We start from the raw sequence: 23,839 nt of genomic DNA, 5'->3' as shown, positions 1-23,839 counted from the left end.
CACCACTGTAAAGCGAAGAAGGTGAAACGGTTTACTCATTTTACCTCCCCAACCAGGTGAGGGTGGTGTCCGGAGTGCTACTGTTCCTGTAAGCATATGGAGAACTTATTTTGTGGCAAATGAATGGAACGAAATTCAGACTGTGAGAAAAATTAACCCACTCTTTCAAGTACTTACTGTCCTCTTCCTTTTGGAGGTAAAAACTATTTGATAGAATTGTATGCAATTTATGGGTACCTCATAAATGTTAATGTAATTCCAGCTAAGTTTTCCTGTCAGTGAGAGTTTTCTGAAGTTTAAAATATTATTATCGAGCCTTTAAAAAATACGCATAACATGAAATTTATCATTTTCAGTGTACAGTTCAGTAACTGTTAAGTATACTCGTATTGTCGTATAGTCCATCTCTAGAACCCTTCATCTTGCAAAACTAAAACTCTGTGCTCGTCTTTTTCCCTCTTCTCAGACCTGGAACCACCATTCTACTTTCTGTCCCTGAACACCTACTAAGGACCATGTCCTGTGTTAGGATTTGGGGCTACAGCCTAACCACACACACTGAATGGGTACATGCTCATGGCCCCTTTACAGTTATTTGATGGACCTGGGTAGGATTATCAAAGGAAGTATTCAGAACTGAATATGAGACTGAAATATGGAAACTGTATAAGTAACAGATTTTCTCTAGAACTAGCTGCTTAAGTAAGGTTTGATGTAAATTTTGTTGGACTCCTTTGTTTGTCTGCATTCCTTTTTCCTTCTTTCTTACTTTTCTCCTTCCTTCCCTTTTTTGAACCTAGAAGAACATGTGTGTCTCTGAGACATAAGAACACCATCTCAAAAACTTACTTATAGTCCTGTTTTTTAAAGCTTAAAAGGGATTGTGTGAAAAAGTCATTTTATAATCAAGTAAGTTTGGAAAATACTGGATTCCATAAAGTCATGTAACTTCCTTTACCATAAAACTTTCCAGAGCCTTTAATCTATGAGAGTAGAAAGCATAGAGGTGAGTATAACATGATACCTTCCTCAAAAAGCATTTTGGAAAATAGTGTTTTAAAGTATAAAAAGTATTTTGCGTAGTGCCTGTCATGGATTGCTGGTTGTTCATTGGTAGTTTACTGAAAGTGAAAGCTGCTCAGTTTTGTGCGACTCTTTGCGACCCTATGGACTATAGTTTATGGAATTCCCTAGGCCAGAATCCTGGAGTGGGTAGCCTTTCCCTTCTCCAGGGGATCTTCCCAACCCAGGGATCGAACCCAGGTCTGCCACACTGCAGGCGGATTCTTTACCAGCTGAGCCACAGCTTTATTTTTTTGACAGAAATTTTTAAGCTTTGTCAATGTATATGATAATAAGGTTATATTTGTCCTTGAGTCGAAGGGGATGACAGAGGCTGAGATGGTTGGATGGCATCACCAACTCGATGGACATGAGTTTGAGCAAGCTCTAGGAGTTGGTAATGAACAGGGAGGCCTGGTGTGCTGCAGTCCACGGGGTCTCAAAGAGTTGGGCATGACTGAGCAACTGAGCTGAACTGGCCTTGAGTCATATCGAAGAGACTACCTAATAGACTAGCTAAAATTTTGTATTAAATACTTTGTAATTAAAATACTTGATAATTATTTTTATCTAGATTTTCTACTGTTTGTACAAACTTGAATACTTAAGTTTTTCAAGGGAAGGAGTAGAGAGAGGTGTCTAATTTTCAGACTACAGGGGTTTTCTTTTTCCATATATTTTAAAATTATTTTGTTCTTTTTATTTAAGGTTGTGGGATTCAAGAACTTAGCATTAATGGACTCATCCTCTAGTCTTTCCAGAAGCCCACCTAGCTACATAGCTCCTTACAGCCGCATTTTGAGATATGCGGTGTCTTCTGCTCTTTGGCTGGTCATTGGAATTATACAGGTAACAGGAGATTATACTTTTAAGCAACATAACCTCTCTATATTTTTAACTCTGTTTATATACTGATCGTCAGCTGTTGACCACAACAGGATTTCTACAGTATAAAGAAGGTGACAAGAACAATAATAAAGATTCCCTGGTGGCTCAGATGGCAAAGAGTCTTCCTGCAATGCAGGAGACCCAGGTTCAATCCCTGGGTTGGGAAGATGCCCTGGAGAAGGAAATGGCAAGCCACTCCAGTATTCTTGCCTGGAAAATCTCATGGATGGAGGAACCTGGCAGGCTACAGTCCATTGGGTCGATGTATTAATAATAAAGATAGCAAATAGCTAATTCTTACATAGTATGCTAATCCAGGCACTGTGTTAACTGCATTACGCAAATGAACTTACTTAATCTTTATAGTAGCCCTCAGAGATAGATTCTTTTAAATATCCTCATTTTATAGATAAGGATGTGGTGGCACAGAAAGGTTAAATATTTGCCCAAATATTATATTAGAAATCGATTAGAAATGAGCAGAACTGGAATTTGAACCCAGAACAATTAGAAATCAGCAGAACAAAAAAAAAGAAAAAGAAACCAGCAGAACAGAAATTTGAACTCAGTCATTCTGATTTCAGATTTCATTTCTTATCATAGTGGGGCTCTGAAGGGTCTTTCAGAGTCTACAGGATTTAGTTTACGTATAATGATAGGAATTGCTAAGGTACCGTCAATCTTTGCTTTTGAAAACTAACATTTTGTTTACATTCATTTATATATCATTAAATCTCACTCAAATTACCAGTACCCCTGCTGAAATTTTCTTTGAAATATTAATTGAAATAGCTGAAACTAAAATCTGAGGACCCACAGCTCTAGCAGAGGATCTTTGCTATGCTTATTTCCTTTATCTTCTTATAGCTAAAAAAAAATAAAATAAAAAGAATGAAAGGAAAAAAGGAGAAGCAGGAGCTACTAACTCTAGTCTCTGCATTTCTTTTTCTTGCTTATAGACACGCCAATGAGTGGGAAAAGCCTTTCAGTTTAAGATTTCTTTAACTTTTGTCAACTGAACTATGAAGTAGAAAGTTACTTATTTTTAATGTGATTATATGTTCCTGAGCAAATATAAACTGTTGTAGTTGTGTGCACACAATGTAATTTAAGGCTAAAGAGTGCTTGTGGTTGGGGGGAAGGCATAAGTAATAAAGTTTCAGTTCAATTAAAAAAAAAAAAAGATTTCTTTAACTTTTAAATAAGCAAAGGAAGGTGGGATTTCCTATAAACTGGAGAGCTTATATTTGCCTTAAAAACTAAATTTTAAAAAGATTTTGGAATTGAAGTCCCCAAATTCCTACAGAATTAGATCTAGGTGTCATTGTTAAGAGTTGTTCAAACTTAAAGCTGCAGAATAGAGCTAGTGAGGGATAGTTTGACAATCATAGAAGAAAGACAAACAGAAATTAGGATTTGAAATAAAATTAGATTAAAATAATATGGGGTTTGATTTTTTTTTCCCTTTTAGTTTTATTGAGATATAACTTACATGAAAGTTGCTCAGTAGTGTCTGGCTTTTTGTGACCCCAGGGACTATACAGTCCAAGGAATTCTCTAGGCCAGAACACTGGAGTGGGTAGCCATTCCCCTCTCCAGGGGATCTTCCCAACCCAGGGATCGAACCCAGGTCTCCCACATTGCAGGCAGATTCTTTACCAGATGAGCCACCAGCGAATCCCTGGTGACATATAGCAGTGATAGTGACTGTTGTTTGTCACTGTATGTCACTAATACAGTTTTTGTGAACAGATCAGATTTTTCTGGATGTGGAGAAGGCAGTGGCACCCCACTCCAGTACTCTTGCCTGGAAAATCCCATGGATGGAGGAGCCTGGTGTGCTGCAGTCCATGGGCTTGCTAAGAGTCAGACACGACTGAGCAACTTCACTTTCACTTTTCACTTTCATGCATTGGGGAAGGAAATGGCAACCCACTCTAGTGTTCTTGCCTGGAGAATCCCAGGGATGGGGGAGCCTGGTGGGCTGCCATCTATGGGGTCACACAGAGTCGGACACAACTGAAGCAACTTAGCAGCAGCAGCAGCAGCAGCAGAGAATTTAAAGGAGTACCATCTGAAGCTTTTCATATTGGTTGAGTACAACAACTAAAAAAAAAACCCAGACTGACAGGGCCTGAAATGAAAGTAGCTTTTCTCTGTCTCATGTGAAAGAAGAGTAGGGGTCAGCAGTGCAGGGCCAGCAGGGTGGCTGCTGTCAGACCTGGAGGCCTGTTGTTCTGCTTTGCCCCTCAGGACTTCACCTCTCAGGTCACCTCATGGTCCATAATGTCTGATGGGCTTGCAGGTATGAACCAGGGGAGAAGACCTCACCCTTCCCTCTTTTTTTTTTTTTTCCACTATGAATTTTAATTGAAAACATTACAACAGCTTAACTACCCATAATGAATTATGAAACTTTAGTAGTTAAATTATTATTATCATTTATGAAGCATTTATTCTTCCTTATTTTATAGACCTGCAGAAACTTTGCATACTTGTTGTTTTCTCCATTTCAGAGGAAGATTGTGAAAAGAAAGTCTAAAAGTTTTATAAATCAAAACCTAATTGAGAAGTAAAACACAGGCAGAACAGAATCTGTGTATAGCTGAGCGTAGGTGGTTTTTAGCTCGGATTTTAGGCATGAAAACTGTTTAGCTCATTTCACATGAAACAAGCAGGTGAAGTAGTGAAGCTGAGCTGTGAAAACCCCTATCAATTATTTTTAGCATGCCTCTTAATTGTTTTTTTCCCCTGGTTTCTTGTCTTGTGTGCTGGAGTCTCGAGCAGGTAACCCCTTGAGGAGGTGTCGGTGATAAATGGGCTGTGAAGTAAACATCAGCAAACGCAATAAGGCACATCCTGCCATAACTATGTAGCCCACCCAGACTGTTTAGCCACATACCCATAGATAAATCCAAGTACTGTAGAAAAGAGTCAGATCCTGAAACGTGTTCAGCTAGTATCCGGCCCTTGTAATCCTTGAGTGTGAGCAATGAGTCCAGATGCTCCAGCATGACGGGGTGAGCAGGTGGGAATGGGGCAAGGGCCCCAGCTGGGGGGCCATACGGGCCGGGGGCTGGTCCTCCCTGCAGACTGGAGGGCCGGCTGACCCAGGGAGTGTGATGACCGCTCACCCCCTCCTCCTTGAGAGCCTTTTCAGAAGTGTGTTCGACCTCTCCTTGGCCAGAACTTGGTCACATGGCCACTCCTCCCTGCACTGTCTGCTGGGCAGCAGCGTGCCCACACAGGGGGTCTGTCCCGAGGGGAGAGGGGAAAGGCTCGTTGGAGCAGCAGCTGGCCGTCCTGGGCACTACCGTCTAACCTCGCTTTTTGTCTTTCACTCTGCTGCCATTTGATAGAGATGTATGTCTCTCCATGGTCACATCCTCAGATTATCAGTGTTTATGCATCCTTAAGAGTTTCTTTAACCTTAAAGGTTAAAGGAGTCAACTTTTAGCAGTTCCATAAATTTGTCTGTACAAACGCTTCTTGATTCTCATAAGGTTAGGTTTTATTCTTCACTCCCCAGCCCAGCTTCTTCAGTTTTTAAGTGGTATCTCTTAGTTTTTAAACTTTGTCACTGTTTTTCATGTCATTTAAAGGAGCTTTAAAATATGTATGTAGTATATTTAGGAAAGCGTTTTTAGTATTCAGCTGCTGTAGATTCATTTATGCGTTAATTCCCATATCTGAGTATATTTTATGTGGGAGGCAATGGCCAGCCCAAAGCTACGCTGTAACAGGAGCAAGTTACAAGTGTGACAAGTGCCCTGAAGAGCGTCAGCAGGCAGATGAGACGGCAAGTAGAGGGAGGTAAGGGGGAGGAAAGTTAGGACTGGGGACAGCTTTGAATAGGGTGGTTAGGAAGTGTTGTCTTTCTCTGAAGGATATCTAAGCTCTACAGTGTAAACGCTTCTCTTTTGATTTATATAACTTCCCTTTGCAGCATTATTAGATCTAAGAAAACACTTGAAACCATTCCATCTGAATGTTTAACACATTATCTGTAGTTGAAACACAATGCTTGACATATGCTTTTTATATGCTACTCTATATCAGAGATTAATTTGAAAAACAAGCAATTTCTCTAGTAGGCTTTGGAATTTAGGAGATGAGCAGAATCGCAGAACGAGACCTAAACTGGCCATAAGGCATTGGTTTATCCTAAGGTTTTCAAAGCCCCTTACTTCCTCTCCCTGTGTTTGTCCTATCTTATTTTAATGACACAGAAAAGTTTTTAAATTCAAAATAAGCCCCCTCAGTGAATCTTAACAGAATTCCAAAACACTCTTCCTTTGACAGAAGAATAGGAGATGCTAAGTAGGATTTTATCCCACAGGAATCATTATTGGCCCCTATGTTCTTGTTTGGAACTTAGTTTTTCTTAATATACTGTACTGTGGCTATAAAAGAAAATTAAATCCTAAAATCTAATAAGCATGAACTTGGCTTAATGTTTCAGATTGTGTTCTTTGGTGTCTTCTATGAGAGATTTATAGAAGATAAAATTCGACAGTTTGTTGATTTGTGCTGTATGAGTAACGTAAGTACTTTCTGACTTTATCTTGCAACTGTTATTTCTCCCTTTTTAAAGGTCATGAGTACATTAAAAGAGGCTTTGAAGTGATTTGCTATGATTGGATTTTTAGTCTGATTTCCACTGGTGGTTAATTCCATAGATGGTTATAATGAGCTACAAGTTTAATATTTGCTGCCTTAAATTTTCCTTCTCTATTTGCAGCTTCTTAATTATAAATCCCTTATGCTACCAAATAGTTGACTCAGCCTGAAATCCCTGAAAGGTTTTCATGTGTCAATCCTGTTTGTTCTTTTCTTGGAAGTGTCTTCAGTCTCTTTTTCATCTACTTTTTAAAATAACCTCATTATCCTTTATTACCTTATTATTCCCTTTATATATTGTCTAAGAATTCAGTTCTCATTATTTTGAGAGAAAGGAAGCAATTTCAAGAAGCACTTAATTTTTATTGTTTTGCAGATGAATTGCTAACTGGTCCTTCTCTTTTTATAGATATCAGTGCTTCTGTTATCCCACAGATGTTTTGGCTACTACATCCATGGTAGATCAGTACATGGGCATGCTGATACTAATATGGAAGAAATGAATAGGAATCTTAAAAGAGAAGCGGTATATTTTACATCTTTTTTGTTTTTTTAAGCTGAGAGGTTCTTGTAATCTGGGATTTGTAGTAGTATTTTTTAAAAAATCCTCATTGATTACTTTTAAAAGTTGCTAGAATATCAACTCATTACCCTGAACATTAAAAGAGAACAAATCACATATCATCCTGCAGTTCCATTATGGAGTGTATTTCAAGGTAAACTGAATAATTCACGAGGGAAAGATCTTCCTAAAGGAAGCAAGTAAAAGAATTCTAAATTAGAAAATTACCATTTTGTATTGACTAATGAATTAATACATATAGGCTACAATCATCAATGGATGCTAAAACAATTAAGTGAAGGATAACAGGGAACTTTATAATCAGGTTGACATTATCTGAACACACTGACTGGCTCAGTCTTACAACAAGTGAAAATTAGGAAGACTGACATTAGGTACTTCCTGTTATGATGCAGTAAGGAAGTACATAATATCACCCATGAAATACTCTTGCCTAAGAAAATTGAGCCTGAATGTAATCAAGCCTCTAGCTCTAACAGGAAATCAGGTCTCTAGTTTACAGTAAATAGAGGGGATAGAGAGACAAAATAAGTAATACCACAGAAGTGTTTAGCCAGATGCAGAATGTTAGGATGTCTCATAAGACAAATGACCCAGTGTCCCCAACAAATTAGAGGCATGAAAAGAAAAGGAGAAGTGATAATGGTGGTAGAAGAAAGTTGTTAGATGTTAATTTTAAGGTAAAAAAAAAATCAAATACAACATGTAGACTTTGAATCCTGATTCAAAGAACCAACTATCAAAAAAAAAAAAAACCTTTGGAAAAAATCTTGGCGATTTAATGGGCTAAATATTAAATTATATTAAGGGAAGATCAATTTTATTAGGTGTGAAAATGGCATTTTTTTCAAGGTCTTATTGTTTAGAGATACTAATTTGCGAATGAAATGACATGGTATCTGGAGTTTGCTTTAAAAGAAAAAAGTTAGGAAGATAGATGAAACAAAATTGGTAAAACAGTAATTGCTGAAGTTGAGTGATGGATGGTTCACTGTTCTCTCTACTATATATTTTAGAAAACGTCCATAAGAAAATTTTAAAAAGAAAAATATGTACCTAAGAGGAAAAACAAGAGGATTTATTGATTAAGGGACTATACCTGTGACTTGCAAGAATTTAAAACATGGTCATAACATCTCAGTTCAGTTCAGTCGCTCAGTTATGACCAACTGTTTGCAATCCCATGAACCGCAGCATGCCAGGCCTCCCTGTCCATCACCAACTGCCAGAGTCTACCCAAACCCATGTCCATTGCATCGGGGATGCCATCCAACCATCTTATCCTCTGTCGTCCCCTTCTCCTGCCCTCAATCTTTCCCAGCATCAGGGTCTTTTCAAATGAGTCAGTTCTTTGCATCAGGTGGGCAAAGCATTGGAGTTTCAGCTTCAACATCAGTCCTTCCAGTGAACACCCAGGACTGATCTCCTTTAGGATGGACTGGTTGTATCTTCTTGCAGTCCAAGGGACTCTCAAGAGTCTTCTCCAAACACAGTTTAAAAGCATCAATTCTTTGGCGCTCAGCTTTCTTTATAGTCCAACTCTCACATCCATACATGACTACTGGAAAAACCATATCCTTGACTAGATGGACCTTTGTTGGCAAAGTAATGTCTCTGCTTTTTAATATGCTGTTTAGGTTGGTTATAACTTTCCTTCCAAGGAGTAAGCATCTTTTAGAGGAACAATTTATTTAATACATTGAACTGAATCAGTTGGTTAACTGTGAGAAATTATACCTGGATTGAAGAGTTAGATTTTAAGAATGAAACTATGAAAACCTAGAAAAGAATATTTCATTTTGGGAGATGACAAAGCATAAAATAGAGAAAGTATCAAAGTATTATTTATGGTATAGAATATTTATTAATGTATAGGACATTTATATAGCCACAATTATATAGATAAAAAACGTAGGGTAAAATTTCCATAGTAAATATGACAAAGATATTGATCACAATACTGAAAACATGTAAACCAATAAGCAAACTAAGTTAAAAGCTTAATAGAGGGAATTCCCTGGCAATCCAGTGGTTAAGACTCTATGCTTCCTTTGCAGGGGGACTGGTTTGACCCTGGTTGGGAAACTAAGATTCTGCTTGGCGCATGAGCACAGCCAAGAAAAAGAAAAAAAACAAGCAAGCAAAAAAAAAAAAAAAAAAAAAAACCTCTTCAATGACGCAAAGATTTTTTAAAATGAGTAAAGTAACAGAATAGACTAAAAACCTCTAAAAATGTTAAGCTCACAAATCATGGAGGAAATGAATGTAAAAATGATATATTTATTTTCTTCAAATTACCAAACTTTTATTTTAAAAAGCTAATACTTAGTAGCATCAAGGACAAGGTATAATGGGCACTGATCTTAGGATACATTTTCATAAACCTGCTGGAAAGCATTTGTTACCAAGAGCTTTCTTAGAGTTCATTATCTTCAGCTTACTGATTCTATGAATCTAACTAAAGGAAATAGTTAACAATGTGAATAAGTGATTATGTTCAGGATCTTTATCATGAGTTATTTATAAGGACAAAGAATACATAAAAATGAAAGAATATTAAGTTATTTATAAGGACAAAGAATACATAAAAATGAAAGAATATTAAGTAAATTGGTTTATCTATACAGTGAAACCTTAGGTAAACATTAAAACTCATGTTTTATAGAACATTTAGTGATCCCAAGAGTTGCTCAGAATATAATGTTACATGAAAAAGAAATCAGTATGATCCAGATTTTATACCATCTCTATGTATATGCCTAGACAACAGCTAATGGAATACCTTAAAACACTGGTATCTCCTGGTGTTGCAATTATAGATGAATGTTTTTTCTTTTTGTATTTCTCTGTATTTTATAAATTCTCTACAATCAGAATTTTTTTTATAAAGAAATTCACTACACATAGACTGCCTTGAAGTCAGTAGAAAACCAAGTGTCATGTTTGCAGCTTAGGTTTATTTTATTTTTTTTTTCCACAGTCTTTATGAAGTTTTTATTTTAAAGATGAAATTTATTTCAAAAGTTCTTATATAAACCAATCATGAATAAACTTTTATAATGAACTTCTCAAATCTTTTTACTATCTATCTTTCTGTCTCAGCTGGTAAAGAATATGCCTGCATTGTGGGAGACCTGGGTTTGATGCCTGGGGTGCGAAGATCCCCTGGAGAAGGGAAAGGCTACCCACTCCAGTATTTCTGGCCTGGAGAATTCCACGCGACTGTATAGGCCATGGGGTCACAAAGAGTCAGACAGGACTGAGTGACTTTGACTTTCTTCTTGGGATAGCATTGTTATAATAGTATTACATTTCCTTTTTTATTCAAATGAACTGTTTTCAAGATTAATGATTATTAGCAAATCTTGATGCAAGATAAACATGATACTATAAAATTACCATTTTCTATCAACTATCTAAAGTAAAAAAGTATTTGGTACTAAGTGTTCTTATGTTCAAATTCAAAAGTAATTTTTAGTCCCAAGGGAACTTGGTACTCCAAGACTTAAATTTTAATGATATTTACATAATATATATATTTATATTTTTAATCACTAAGTTCCTCCTCATCACTGAAGTATGTGCTTTTCTTTATCCTTGGGCGTCTTGAATCATCTGATGTTGAAGGACCTCCTGAACTGGGTTTCCATCTTTTTTGTTCTTCTTCAATTTTGGCTTGCTGGAAAGCTATGGCCTGACTGAGGCTGTCAAGAGCAGGATCTTCCCCTTCATCTTCACTTTCTTCTACTGCTTCAATTTCTTCTTCTGGCTCAGGAATTTTCTTTTTTTTCTTTTTCTCTTTCTTCTTTGGAGGTTCACGTTCTCCAAGCATATTTTTGGGACAGGCATAACTTAAGTGTCCACTTTCCCCACATTCATAACACTTAGATTTATCAAAGTAGTTTCGTCTTCGGATGAACTCAGCTGCTCTTCCATTGTCAATAGCAATGCTTGCTTTTATCACTCTACCAAATAACTGTTTGTTGTTTATTGCCCTGGTACAGTTTTGTGCAGAGTCTTTATCCAAAAATAGAATAAATGCAACCCCTTTACTCCTCCTGGTATCTTTATCTTTCATTATAGTAACCTTTACAACTTTGCCATACTTGGAAAATATCCGATATAAGTCATTGTTGGTCAGGGAAAAGGGCAGATTGGATACATACACTGTGCTTTTACTTGGGGCCAATCCACCACTCATTTCTTCAAGTGGGGCCGGCCCGGGGGGGAGGGCCAGAAGAGCGCGAGCCCTCAGCTCACTTGGGGCTCAACCCCGACCGTACGTCGCTCCTTGCAGCTGCCTCTGCATCACGGGTCCCGGGAGGGGTCGGGCACAGGAGACGAGAAGCTGCAGCTTAGGTTTAGACAAAGGAGGAGAATGTTAAGCTCCAGAGTAGGCAAATAAAGTTAAGAACAGAGGCAAGAATACTTAAGCTGAACCGTGAAGCATCTATGAAAATTGGCTAGGTCAAGGGTAGGGTAAAATGTTACCTATGAGAGACATCTCAGGAATCAAATTGTGTCAAAGAGACTTGCAGTAGAAATCTGACCTGTAACATTAACCATTGGGTCATATATCACTACCTTTTTAGTGAAATTAATTGAGGAAGTGTATTGAAAGTGTTTGACACTATTTCCACTGTTTCCCCATCTATTTCCCATGAAGTGATGCGACCAGATGCCATGATCTTTGTTTTCTGAATGTTGAGCTTTAAGCCAACTTTTTCACTCTCCTTTTTCACTTTCATCAAGAGGGTTTTAGTTCCTCTTCACTTTCTGCCATAAGGGTGGTGTCATCTGCATATCTGAAGTTACTGATATTTCTCCCAGCAATCTTGATTCCAGCTTGTGCTTCTTCCAGCCCAGCGTTTCTCATGATGTACTCTGCATATAAGTTAAATGAGCAGGGTAACAATATACAGCCTTGACATAATCCTTTTCCTATTTGGAACCAGTCTGTTGTTCCATGTCCAGTTCTAACTGTTGCTTCCTGACCTGCATAGAAGTTTCTCAAGAGGCAGGTCAGGTGGTCTGGTGTGCCCATCTCTTTCAGAATTTTCCAGTTTATTGTGATCCACACAGTCAAAGGCTTTGGCATAGTCAATAAAGCAGAAATAGATGTTTTTCTGGAACTCTCTTGCTTTTTCCATGATCCAGCGGATGTTGGCAATTTGATCTCTGGTTCCTCTGCCTTTTCTAAAACCAGCTTGAACATCTGGAAGTTCCTGGTTCACATATTGCTAAAGCCTGGCTTGGTGATTGCAGCCATGAAATTAAAAGATGCTTACTCCTTGGAAGAAAAGTTATGACCAACCTAGATAGCATATTCCAAAGCAGAGACATTACTTTGCCAACAAAGGTCCGTCTAGTCAAGGATATGGTTTTTCCTGTGGTCATGTATGGATGTGAGAGTTGGACTGTGAAAAGAGCTGAGTGCTGAAGAATTGATGCTTTTGAACTGTGATGTTGGAGAAGACTCTTGAGAGTCCCTTCGACTGCAGGGAGATCCAACCAGTCCATTCTGAAGATCAGCCCTGGGATTTCTTTGGAGGGAATGATGCTGAAGCTGAAATTCCAGTACTTTGGCCACCTCATGCAAAGAGTTGACTCATTGGAAAAGACTCTGATGCTGGGAGGGATTGGGGGCAGGAGGAGAAGGGGACGACAGAGGATGAGATGGCTAGATGTCATCACGGACTCGATGGATGTGAGTCTGAGTGAACTCCTGGAGTTGGTGATAGACAGGGAGGCCTGGCGTGCTGCGATTCATGGGGTTGCAAAGAGTCGGAACTGAACTGATGGAAAGTGTTTAGAGAACCAAAAAAGACCATTTATAAAAGTTGGTAATTCTAGACTAGACTTTTTATCATTTATTAAAGAGCAATAAATTGATTATAAAGAAAGCTAAGACTATCAATATATGGTAAACTTAGTATTTGAGTTTTTGTTTGTTTGTTTGTTTTTAAGTAGGGAGGAGTAAAGCCACCTGCACAGAGGTATGATGTAGAAATTAGTAAGACCTGGAGGGTAGTGGCAACCTTGGATACTATTAAAATTGCTTTGTCTCAAATAGAGTTTCAGTACAACTTCAGTTGGCTTCCAAGTCTTGTAATATTAAATATTGCATCTTCTTTTTAAGATAGGCAGAATTTTCATTATCTTGATCGTAACATAATTTTTTTTAACTTTTCAGGAAAATTTATGTAGCCAAAGAGGTTTGGTGCCGAATACAGATGGTCAGACTTTTCAGATTGCAATTTCTAGCCAGATGAGGCAACACTATGACAGAATTCATGAGACACTAACAAGGGTTTGTATAACTACAATGCAGATATATTTTCTCAATATTTCGTGTTATTTAGATACCGAGAACGTAAGGCATGTTTCATTTACCCTTCTCTCTTTTCACATTAGAAAAATGGCCCTGCGAGACTCTTGAGTTCCTCAGGAAGTACTTTTGAGCAGAGTGTAAAAGCATATCATACTATGAATAAATTTCTTGGCTCTTTCATCGATCATGTATGTATCATCATTTATTTCTAAGCTAGAGTCAAAATGCAGTATTTAAAAGGGTAACCAGGAATGTCAGTTATTTCTTCTGTCAACCATGTCAGTGAACTTAGAACCCTTGTGGAGTTGGTTGGTTGGTTGGTTGGTTGTTTTTGCTGTAAAAACTAATACTGTTTTGGCTGAAAAAATTAATACTTTGTGGATGGAGTTAGGTTATGTAAAAGTAAAACGAGATTGTTACATGTCTATTAGCATGATGATTACCTTAAAATATGTCTATACTGGAATTTTGTTAGTTACCAAATATTATCAATTATTTATTGTAGAAATATGCTATGGTTGTATTCATGAAAAGCTCGTTATAAACTGATTTTCAGTACAGCTAGCCCTAAGTACTACTATCAGAGTTTAAAATTTAAAACATTCTTAAAGAGAATTTTGTTATAAAGTCCAGTGTAATAAATTGTCTTTGAAGAACCAAACCCAAAGATTTTCTTTGGGTACTTTCATTTTTCTTTCCTTCTGATTTTATAAAAATTGGGAAGCATTTATTTCACTGCTATTTTCAAATGACTCTTACTTTTTGTATTAGGTTCATAAGGAAATGGACTACTTTATAAAAGATAAATTGCTTCTTGAAAGAATTCTTGGAATGGAATTCATGGAACCAATGGAAAAAAGCATCTTTTACAATGGTATCCTTCAAATGCCTTTGATGAACTTTATTTTTATTTCCCAAGCTTGAAAGAACATAATTGTAGTTATTGTCTTTTGATTTTATACCTTTATCTAGAAAACTTAGTAAACTTCAAGGAATTATAGTAGTTTTCTATGTCCCATTTTATTATAGGTCATGTAGGAAGAAACATATATACAAGATAATTATTCTACAAAAAAGTAAAAAATGAAGCTGAATTTTAAAATCAGTTGTACACATGGAAGAGATAGTAAAACAAATACATAAAAGTTTATGTATTGAAATATTCATTCAGTGCCACACTTATGAAACATTTAAAGAATAATGTTCATGATTTATCTTAAGTTTTTGTTTTATCCAACTTCTTAAAAATGGCACATATGTATGACAGGAATAGTGACTAAAATGGTTTTTTTATCATTAAAAAGAAAGTATGTCACTTTTAATACATATGTTAATGACCTCTTGTGTGGCTTGGGAAGAATGGAAATGGTATGCTATACCCAGTATCCTGGCCTGGATATCACTTACCCTCTTGTTATTGAGAAGCACATGTTGTGCCAGTCCTGGGATACACAGACCAATGGTCCCTCCCTTGGGCATCTTGATAGCAGATTGTGGAAGGTAGGCAAGTGATGGGTGAGTGGAGTGATGCTGGGATAGAAGTGTGTGCAGACACGAATTATACTGGGTGTGGAACGGAAACTTAGCTAGACACAGAATGAAGCCAGATGACAACATGGTGAAGTCTGAACTGGGTCTTAAAAATAAGTTAGTTATCAAACAGGAGGGTCCAGGGAAGAGAGGTGAAGACATTTGTGCAGAAGGGGGAAAGGGCATTATGTACTTACGAACTTTATGATTGAAGTCTGGAATGGAGTGAGAGAGTGCATGAATGATAAAGAGGGCAGAGACCGAATCCCAAAGGCCTTGTCTGACACCTTAAGGAGTTTTGCTTTATTTTATCCATAGAGCACTTGTTTTCAGAAACATTTTTTAAAAATGTTTTGTCCTACAGGACATGCACTGGTTGCTCCATGAAGGTATGAAAAGAAAATATTAAAAAGTCTATTTGTATATTTGCAATTCCATCATTCTTAATTTATATATTTTTAAAATTATATGTAGTGGTAATTCATAAACTATGCCTATTATGAGATGCATGCTCAACATTTTATTCTGATAGGGATACATGATCAGAATAATTTGGAAACCACTTCTAATGAACATGGATGTCATCAGAAAGCCTTCATATCTGATTCATAAATTGGAATAATTATTTTGGCAGGAGTTAAACAGATGCAAGACTATAATAATATGACTTAGTCATTAAGAATATAGCTTTCAGAGTCTTCTGGTCTTAGGTTTGAAATCTGCTACTAGTTTTGTGAACATGAGAAAGTTGTTTTCCTTTCTGAACTTTAATTACTAAACTCCTGTAAAATATAACCTTCTTTTTTTTTATTTTTTAGTTTTTTTAGTTTTTTTAGTTTTTTATTTTTTAAATTTTAAAATCTTTAATTCTTACATGCTTTCCCAAACATGCACCCCCCCTCCCACTTCCCTCCCCAAAATATAACCTTCTAAAGGTTGTTGTGTTTACACATGTGTATTTCGTTGTGTAAAGAACCTGGTGTGGGTAGGCACTCAGTAAAATGATGTTGTTACCATTTCTAATAATAATAATACAATCATCATCACCATCTTCATCTCTGTAGGGAAATGAGAATATGAGCAAAGGCAGTAGTGATGGGATAAAGAGGAAGAGATTGCCAGAAATGTTAAGGGAAAGAAGGGGTAGGAGAGAAGAAATAGTCAAAAATGATGTGGAGTTCCAGCTTGGCGAGGTGGCTGCCGGTGGTGCCGCCCTTCACTGAGAGACGGAGTGGAGTGCAGGTGGAGGATCAGGTTGTGAGGGGAAGAGGATGAGTTTGGTTTTGAGTATGTGGTGTCTTGTGGCACCTTTGAGACATCTTGGAAGAGATGTCCCGTCGGCCATTAAATGTAAGGGGCTGGGGGACTGAATCTGAGGGGAACGTGAAAGCGCACAGTAAGTTGGGAAGTCTCGTCAGAGGAGGTCATTGCTGGAGCAGCAGCAGTGAAAGGTTGCCCGGGAAGAGTCTACAGAGCTGGCTTGTTTGTTAGAATATGTATACAAGTATATGCACAGAAGTGCACATCTTGTAAGGATATAGCTTCATGCTCAGTGAATTTTCACAAACTGAATATATTCCTGTAACTAGCATCCTGATCAAAAAAAGTGTTATAAGCAAGCCAGATGCCCTCTTGTATAAAAACAAGGGTCCTAACTGGGTGTTCCTGGGCCACTGCATCGCTGAAGAGGCTCTGGCCCTCTCTGAAATTGTGTGCGAGAATCATATGTGTGTGCTTTCCCCACTGCCTCCTGTGAAAGGATCTGTACCTTTCATTAGAATTTTAAAAGGGTGTTCACATCCCCAAAAGGATGAACCCACCCCTGCTTGGAGAGTGAAAAGAGGTCTCAGAGCAGAACCTTGGGGAACTGTTTGAGGCATAAATTGTAACATACTCTTGTAGTCCTTGCTGGTTTTGTTTTGCCTTAAAAAAAAAAAAATTGAAGTATAGTTGATTTACAATGCTGTGTTTTTATTTACAATGCTCTGCTATACAAGAGAGTGTGTTTTGCTTTTTAAATTTAATCTTATCTTTGAGAATTTTTTCTAAGATTCTTTAACCTTTAGTTATGTAAACAAATAGAGAAAGGACATTCATTATCTGATCATTGAAAAATACAGACTGTATACTTAAATTAGTAGCAGTTACCAAGCTTTTGCTGCAAATGTTAAAACTACTTTCCTTGGTTAATGTTTTAGATTAGCAAATTTAATACCCCTTGTTTGTTTATTATAAGTCATGAAATATTTTTTCTTTTTTTTAAATTCAAGTATAATTGACATATAATAGCCATGGAGTATTATAGTAACTAGTTATTTTAAATATTCAAGTTTTATCACCAGAAATTTATCACATTTATTATTCTATTTTTAAATTTCTAATTTATATCTTCTTAATTGCCTTTTTTTAAAATAGATGAAGGATATTCTTTCAGCAATGTTCTGTATTATGGAAATGAAGCTACTCTTCTTATTTATGATCTGATGTTCTTCTGTGTTGTGGATTTGGCTTGCCAAAATTTTGTTTTAGCAGCCTTCCTTACATATCTACAACAAGAGGTAAATTTAAGAATTTTTTGTGGATTTCTTTGAAGAGAAATATGTGGGAAGTGGATATTTATTTTTATTGCAGAGAGTATCAGTGTCTACTTACACTCAGAATTTATAGAGATTTAGAATTTGATTAGCCCTGCCAAAGAAAGGAAAAACATTTCAGCCAAGTTCATTTTACACTCTCCTTCAGAGTCACTGAAATACCAAGGACTTGTGGAGGGCATAAGTTGCTTGACCAAATGTGAAAGAAATCCAGTAGGAAGACACTTAAGTTACCTTTCTCTCTTAGATGCCAGCATTGAGCAGAATTAGAATCCCATTTACCATCTGCACCAATGTTACCATTACAAAAGGCAAACTCTGAGATCTAGCTCAGGGCTCAGCCAGTATAACTTTCAATTCACATATCACCTACCTGCTTGGATGAAAAAATAGCTGCGTGGATTAGTGTGGAACCTGAAATGGAGACTTCAAGAAAAGCCAAGTTTGTTCTAGAAATGTTAGCATTCGTATCACCGACATATTCCCCACTTAGGTCAAAGTAGTGTATGAATTAGTGGTCTGATGAGTTAGTTCTTGATAGAGATCTAGAATTAGGAACACATTTTGTTCCTAACAGTTCTTTTGATATTTCCATAGATTTTAGAGCTAGGGGAAACTTGTCTTGCCAAATATTTCTAAGTATATTCCTATGAACATAAGGGAATTTGTATTAATTTATTAAAACATATTCTGAATAGGGACATACACTGCTTCAGTATTATGAAAGATGATAGTCTTGAAATAGTTTTGTATATCACCATGGAATTCAGGTGTCTGCTACATGAAAATAGCTGCAAGAATTGGCTAGTTTAATTTAGATATTTTAACTGACATTCACATTTAATTTCCTTTATATGTATTTTCCCTCTGAATTGTTTTTACTTTTTTTTTTTTTCAGATTTTTAGATTTATTCGTAATGCAGTAGGACAGAAGAATTTGGCATCCAAAACACTGGTGGATCAAAGATTCCTGATTTAATTTATTGAGTAGATAAGGACAATTATAATCATGGCCAAAAAAAAGGTCATGATTATCAAGTCAGTTTGCTATATTTTTTAAAACTTGTAATACAAATTATTCTATTTTTATTTGTTTTTTAATCTACAGGAAGATTTATTTTTATAACTCATAGAGACATAAACTTGCTTTGTGAATATGTAATATGATACAATGAAAAATATTGTTTTCCTGTTATGCATGGTATTTAATTCACCAGCTCATAAACTAGATAGCTCTGACAATGGGACCAAAAAAAAAGTCTAAATTGCTTTCAGCATAACATTTTTTAAATGATAATCAAAACAGTCCCCATCATTTGTGTCTGTAAGATTATTTTATAACTAGATTTGTGTATATTTTCTCACATTGAAAAAAAAATTGATTCCAGTTCAAGCCTAGTTTTCAGTTCATTTTGTTTTACGTATTTTATGGTTAAATAAATGTTGAAAATATTTTCAAGTTTACTTAGATATTTGAAATTGTATGTGGGCTGACTCAGTTGCTCACTCTGGCAGTGAACTGATTCACTACTGGATTAATAGGCAGTTTGTGAAGTGGTACACTCTCATTCCTTTGTTTCCCTGAAGTATGCTGTTTCTATGAAGTGTATTTATATCTATAATATATAAATATCACTTATATTATTGAGCTGTAATATGTGACATTTTCCCCGATAGTTTTTTATACATTTTAATTACTCAGCATTTTAAAAGCACTTCCAAACATTTGCTCTTCAATTGTGTTTAAAGATTATAAATAACAAATGAACTGTAAGTTATCATGTTATGTGAAAGTGGTTTATTGAAAGCAAACTTAGGCCTGAGCCACATAGCCAATAATTCTGCATGATATCATTTTTTTTCAAAGTACTCTTTAATAATCCTTTTTATTGTATACTGTGAACTTGAAAGTCACCTTTTATTCAAGTAAGAAATGTAATCTTATTGGTCAAGTAACATTTTTTTCTGCCTTCTGGTTAATGCTATGTAAATACTTAAATGTATTGCTATGTAAATATTGTTTATCTTACCAAATTGAAAATATAGAATAAAGCATATTATTAGTGTTTCTCTTTCCTGTTTGATTTAGTATGTATTTTGTGAAGTAGCATTTAGGAATACACTACTGAATCTGGTGTCCCCAGCCATTGCTGAAGCTGAATCCTTTAAAAGCGTTACTGGAACCTTGAGGATGACTGAGGAGAAAGAGGGGAGGCTAATAAGTTGAGGATCTGAAATTCTGCTTTCTTAAGGGTCGGCGTACAGAGATGCCTTTCTAAAAGGCTCAGAGATAAGTAAACATACCAGCCTGGATTTGTAAAGCCACCTACTCAGAAGCTTATGAAAAAAATAACAACTCTCATTCCACATATGAGAAGTTAATATTCATGTGAATGTTTCTAAGTGGAAATTTTAAAACACAGGTCAGTTGGCTCATCTGCTGATAAATTAAGGCAGAGAAAAGACATTTGAAGTAGTTTTGCACAGTACTATTTTTACTTTGGTGAGGTATATAAGAGTGCGCTCGGGTTTTCCTGTATTGTTGACTGCTGTGTTCATATTGCATGATTTAAACTTTGGGATCACGTGCTTAATTCTCTGCTAGACCTGTAGTCTTTTGTCCGTTTCTGTAACACCAACCCACTGTGCATGCGTGCTCAGTCGCTCAGTCATGTCCAGCTCTTTTGCCAGGCTCATTTGTCCACGGGATTATCCAGGCAAGAATACTGGAGTGGGTTGCCATTACCTCCTCAAGGGAATCTTCTCAATCCAGGGATCAAGCCTGCGTCTCCTGTGTCTCTTGCGTTGGCAGGCAGATTCTTGGGAAGCTCCCCACCCACTGTACTTTTTATCTTATATCCGTAATTTTTCTGATAACATGGAAACATTTGGTAAATCTCTTGGTCATTTCATCATGAAGCAACCCTAGGTTCACCTAGAGGTCCTTTACAAGCTGCCGTGTGCTTCGTACCCTCCTTAGAAATGCACGGGCCCTGAAAACAAGTCTGTACATCATTCTCTATCATGTGATGTCCATGTTTGCTTACTTCTTGTGCTGCTTCCCTACCAAACTGCCTTTTGAGAAGGTCTGCTGTTTACCTAGACTGAGAAGCATTCAAAGTGCCCATTAATTCAGTGCTTGCAGGCATGAAACAGGTGAAACAGGTACTTTTTTGTTGTCTGTAAACATTGACAATAAAAGCTGAGAGGAAATAAATGTAAATGGAAGAGCAGTATGGCTTAATGGAAAATGCTTCAAATTTAATAGCAGAAGCTATGTATTTGAATTAAAATTTTGCCCTTTGTCACTCACAAGCTTTGTGACTTTACACCAAGTCATTTGGCATCTTTGAGTTTCATTCCACACGTTTACAATGGAAATGATATCCTTTGCTTACAACTTGTACAATTAATTCATTAGGATAGACTTATAATAACCATAAACACTGGAATTTTATATACTTTAGTTTGAAATTTGTGCCTTCTTGCTAATAAATTCTATGATATTAAAACTGTGGCTACTGATTGCAGTAGTTAACCAATGAAGATGCTGGGCCTTCTGCTTCAGTCTCCCCAGCCTCAATGAGGAACAGGCCTCGGCTGATGTCACAGCCTTTAATGAAAGGAGGCAAGAAGGAGCTTTCACACCATGCTGTAAGTGTGCTTTGTGGTACACATTAGAAAAAAGAGTAGAGAGTGGAATATCGTCTCTGGAAGGGAGGGTTTCTCTCTTACATGTTCATTCAAGTGACATTGCTTCCCATTCCCACTCCAGAGGTGCTCAGAAGGGTAAGACAATTAGTAAAGGAAACAGGCATGTTAACCAAATCACAGCAATCTGAAAAGTGCTACAGCCACCAGGGTATGATGTGGGGAAAGTTCTTAGGTATCTGGTCATCAGGGCTTTGACCTGACAAAGTGGTATTTGATCTAAGATTTAGACGAGTGCAGTCAAAGGAAAAGTATAAGCTCCGAGATGAAGCGCATGGCCACTGAGTACTCTAGGTAGTTTGAATACGTATATTTATGCTTTTTACAAATACTCTGTATATTACATTTTAATATCTTAATTTTTTTTTTTTTTCCTGGCTAGGGAGAGACTGCCCTATTGGGACTAGCCAATTCTTAGAGGTAGCAAAGGGCTCAGCCAGAAGCGGGCCTCTGATACCAAAACTCACCAATCCAGAGCCATACCTGCACCATAGGGGAAAGGATTTTCATTTGTTGGGCTGATGTTTGCTGCTAAATCTCCATATTCCCTGCTCTTATAATGAATACAACTAGCATATAGGAGAAATAAGTATTAACCTTTAAGATTAATCATGTTAACCTTGGGTTAAATAAATTCCTTTCTTGATTGTAACTCACTACACCCTCACCCTATAGGAATGCAACTTTATTTGGAGGGTGGTGCCTGGTTTAAGAAAAAGCACCCTTGGAAAAAATGAGTTTTTTGGTTATCAGAAAGAAAGGGTCGTAAATGTCAGCAGGCCTCATGGCCAGAAGATGATGTAAAACCCCTAAGATCTTTTTTTTATGCAAAGCACCTGATTTTGATAAAGGTCAGGACTGCTGACCCCCGTGTGACTCTGTATTCATCCCTATGTGTAACAAAAGGTGTATAAGCAAACCCAAAAATAAAGAAATCCGATCAGTTTCTGGAAAGACTGATTCCCCCATGTCGTTCGTTCTTTCTTGCTTCCCGTTTTTCTGGCTGAATTCCCATCTGGAATGTGGGTGCTCGCCATGTCTACTTACTTGTCCCAGCTTTCAAGCCCACGAGAGAAGGAGCCTAAGGAGGGGCACCTTCTGATATTCAAGTGGCGCCGGTGGCCCAACGTAGATGGTGCAAATTCCTTGTCTTGGAATTTTATTGGTATCCCACATAAACATGGCACCCCACTCCAGTACTCTTGCCTGGAAAATCCCATGGACGGAGGAGCCTGGTAGGCTGCAGTCCATGGGGTCGCTGGGAGTCGGACACGACTGAGCGACTTCACTTTCACTTTTCACTTTCCTGCATTGGAGAAGGAAATGGCAACCCACTCCAGTGTTCTTGCCTGGAGAATCCCAAGGACGGGGGAGCCTGGTGGGCTGCCGTCTATGGAGTCGCACAGAGTCAGGCACAACTGAAGCGACTCAGCAGCAGCAGCACGTAAACCAAGTTATTCAGCCTCTTTTTCTCTCCTACTATTTTCTGGCCGAATTCCCATCTGGTGCATGGGTACCCACCAAGCCTACTAATTTTGCCTGGGCTTCTAAGATTGGACCGGGGGGGCCTCAGTGTCTCCTCTCCTTCGGGAGAATGGGAAGACGCCTGCGGCCTACATAGGTGGTGATTGGTATTCCATGCAAACCAAGTTATTCAGCCTCTTTTTATCTACTAATTTTCTAATCCCTCTCTATCTGTAATTAAATAAGTTATTTCCAAGGACGCTGACTCTGTCGCCACCTTCGAATCACCCTGGATCCACCAGGGCTGGACCCCAGCACAAATGCATCAGTTCTTTGCATCAGGTGGCCAAAGTATTGGAGTTTCAGCTGCATCATCAGTCCTTCTAATGAATATTCAGGACTTTTTTCCTTTATGATTGACTGGTTTGCTCTCCTTGCAGTCTAAGGGACTCTCAAGAGTCTTCTCCAACGCCACAATTCAAAAGCATCAGTTCTTCAGCACTGAGCCTTCTGTATGGTCCATCTCTCACATCCATATGTGGCTAATGGAAAAACCATAGCTTTGACTATGAGGATCTTTGTTGGCAAAGTGATGTCTCTGCTTTTTAATACATTGCCCAGGTTTGTCATAGCTTTTCTTCCAAGGAGCAAGTGTCTTAATTTCATGGCTGCAGTCATCATCTGCAGTGATTTTGAAGCCCCCAAAAATAAAGTCTCTGTTTCCATTGTTTCCCATCTATTTGCCATGAAGTGATGGGACTGGATGCCATGATCTTAGTTTTCTGAATGTTGAGTTTTAAGCCAACCTTTTCACTCTCCTCTTCCACTTTCATCAAGAGGTTCTTTAGCTCTTTAGTAGTAGTAAGTCCCATTAATATTTAATTCTGAAAGAAAGACCTAGATTAGTTCCTCAGGAATCTCCATTAAGATACTGTCACATTGCTGGGAATGCTAGAAGACACAGCAGACAAACTGTGGATCTTAAAAAATAATTTTGCTTCTATTATAGTTGCATTACCAAAGAAATACATGTCTGTGGCCCAAGGGTAAACAAAT

The 23,839-nt window shown here is 37.4% G+C and overlaps 2 protein-coding genes and 1 pseudogene across 4 annotated transcripts in view; 1 reads left to right on the top strand and 2 right to left on the bottom strand.

The window, feature by feature from the left end:
• Nucleotides 1–19,682, top strand: part of TMEM67 (transmembrane protein 67) — a 45,885-nt gene extending 26,203 nt beyond the window's left edge. For all 3 annotated transcript variants that reach the window (XM_069601186.1, XM_069601187.1, XM_069601188.1), the window contains exons 20-28: nt 57–196; nt 1,771–1,911; nt 6,413–6,493; nt 6,980–7,096; nt 13,347–13,463; nt 13,568–13,672; nt 14,256–14,358; nt 17,430–17,572; nt 18,507–19,682. In XM_069601186.1, the coding sequence (XP_069457287.1) occupies nt 57–196; nt 1,771–1,911; nt 6,413–6,493; nt 6,980–7,096; nt 13,347–13,463; nt 13,568–13,672; nt 14,256–14,358; nt 17,430–17,572; nt 18,507–18,587 (1,028 nt within the window). In that variant the 3' untranslated portion in view covers nt 18,588–19,682. The remainder of the gene's footprint in view (nt 1–56; nt 197–1,770; nt 1,912–6,412; nt 6,494–6,979; nt 7,097–13,346; nt 13,464–13,567; nt 13,673–14,255; nt 14,359–17,429; nt 17,573–18,506) is intronic.
• Nucleotides 4,663–4,964, bottom strand: LOC138446317 (signal peptidase complex subunit 1 pseudogene; annotated as a pseudogene).
• Nucleotides 10,644–12,514, bottom strand: LOC138446316 (zinc finger CCHC-type and RNA-binding motif-containing protein 1). The gene has a single exon (XM_069601189.1). It carries the CDS (start codon nt 11,352–11,354, stop codon nt 10,701–10,703), a length of 654 nt encoding a protein of 217 aa, XP_069457290.1. The 5' UTR covers nt 11,355–12,514; the 3' UTR covers nt 10,644–10,700.
• Nucleotides 19,683–23,839: the final 4,157 nt, after the last annotated feature.

The sequence above is a fragment of the Ovis canadensis genome, chromosome 9 (assembly GCF_042477335.2).
Source record: "Ovis canadensis isolate MfBH-ARS-UI-01 breed Bighorn chromosome 9, ARS-UI_OviCan_v2, whole genome shotgun sequence".
In the NCBI taxonomy this organism is placed as follows: domain Eukaryota; kingdom Metazoa; phylum Chordata; class Mammalia; order Artiodactyla; family Bovidae; genus Ovis; species Ovis canadensis.
The sequence above is the reverse complement of the archived record's forward strand: the minus strand, read 5'-3'. Positions and strand labels throughout refer to the sequence as shown.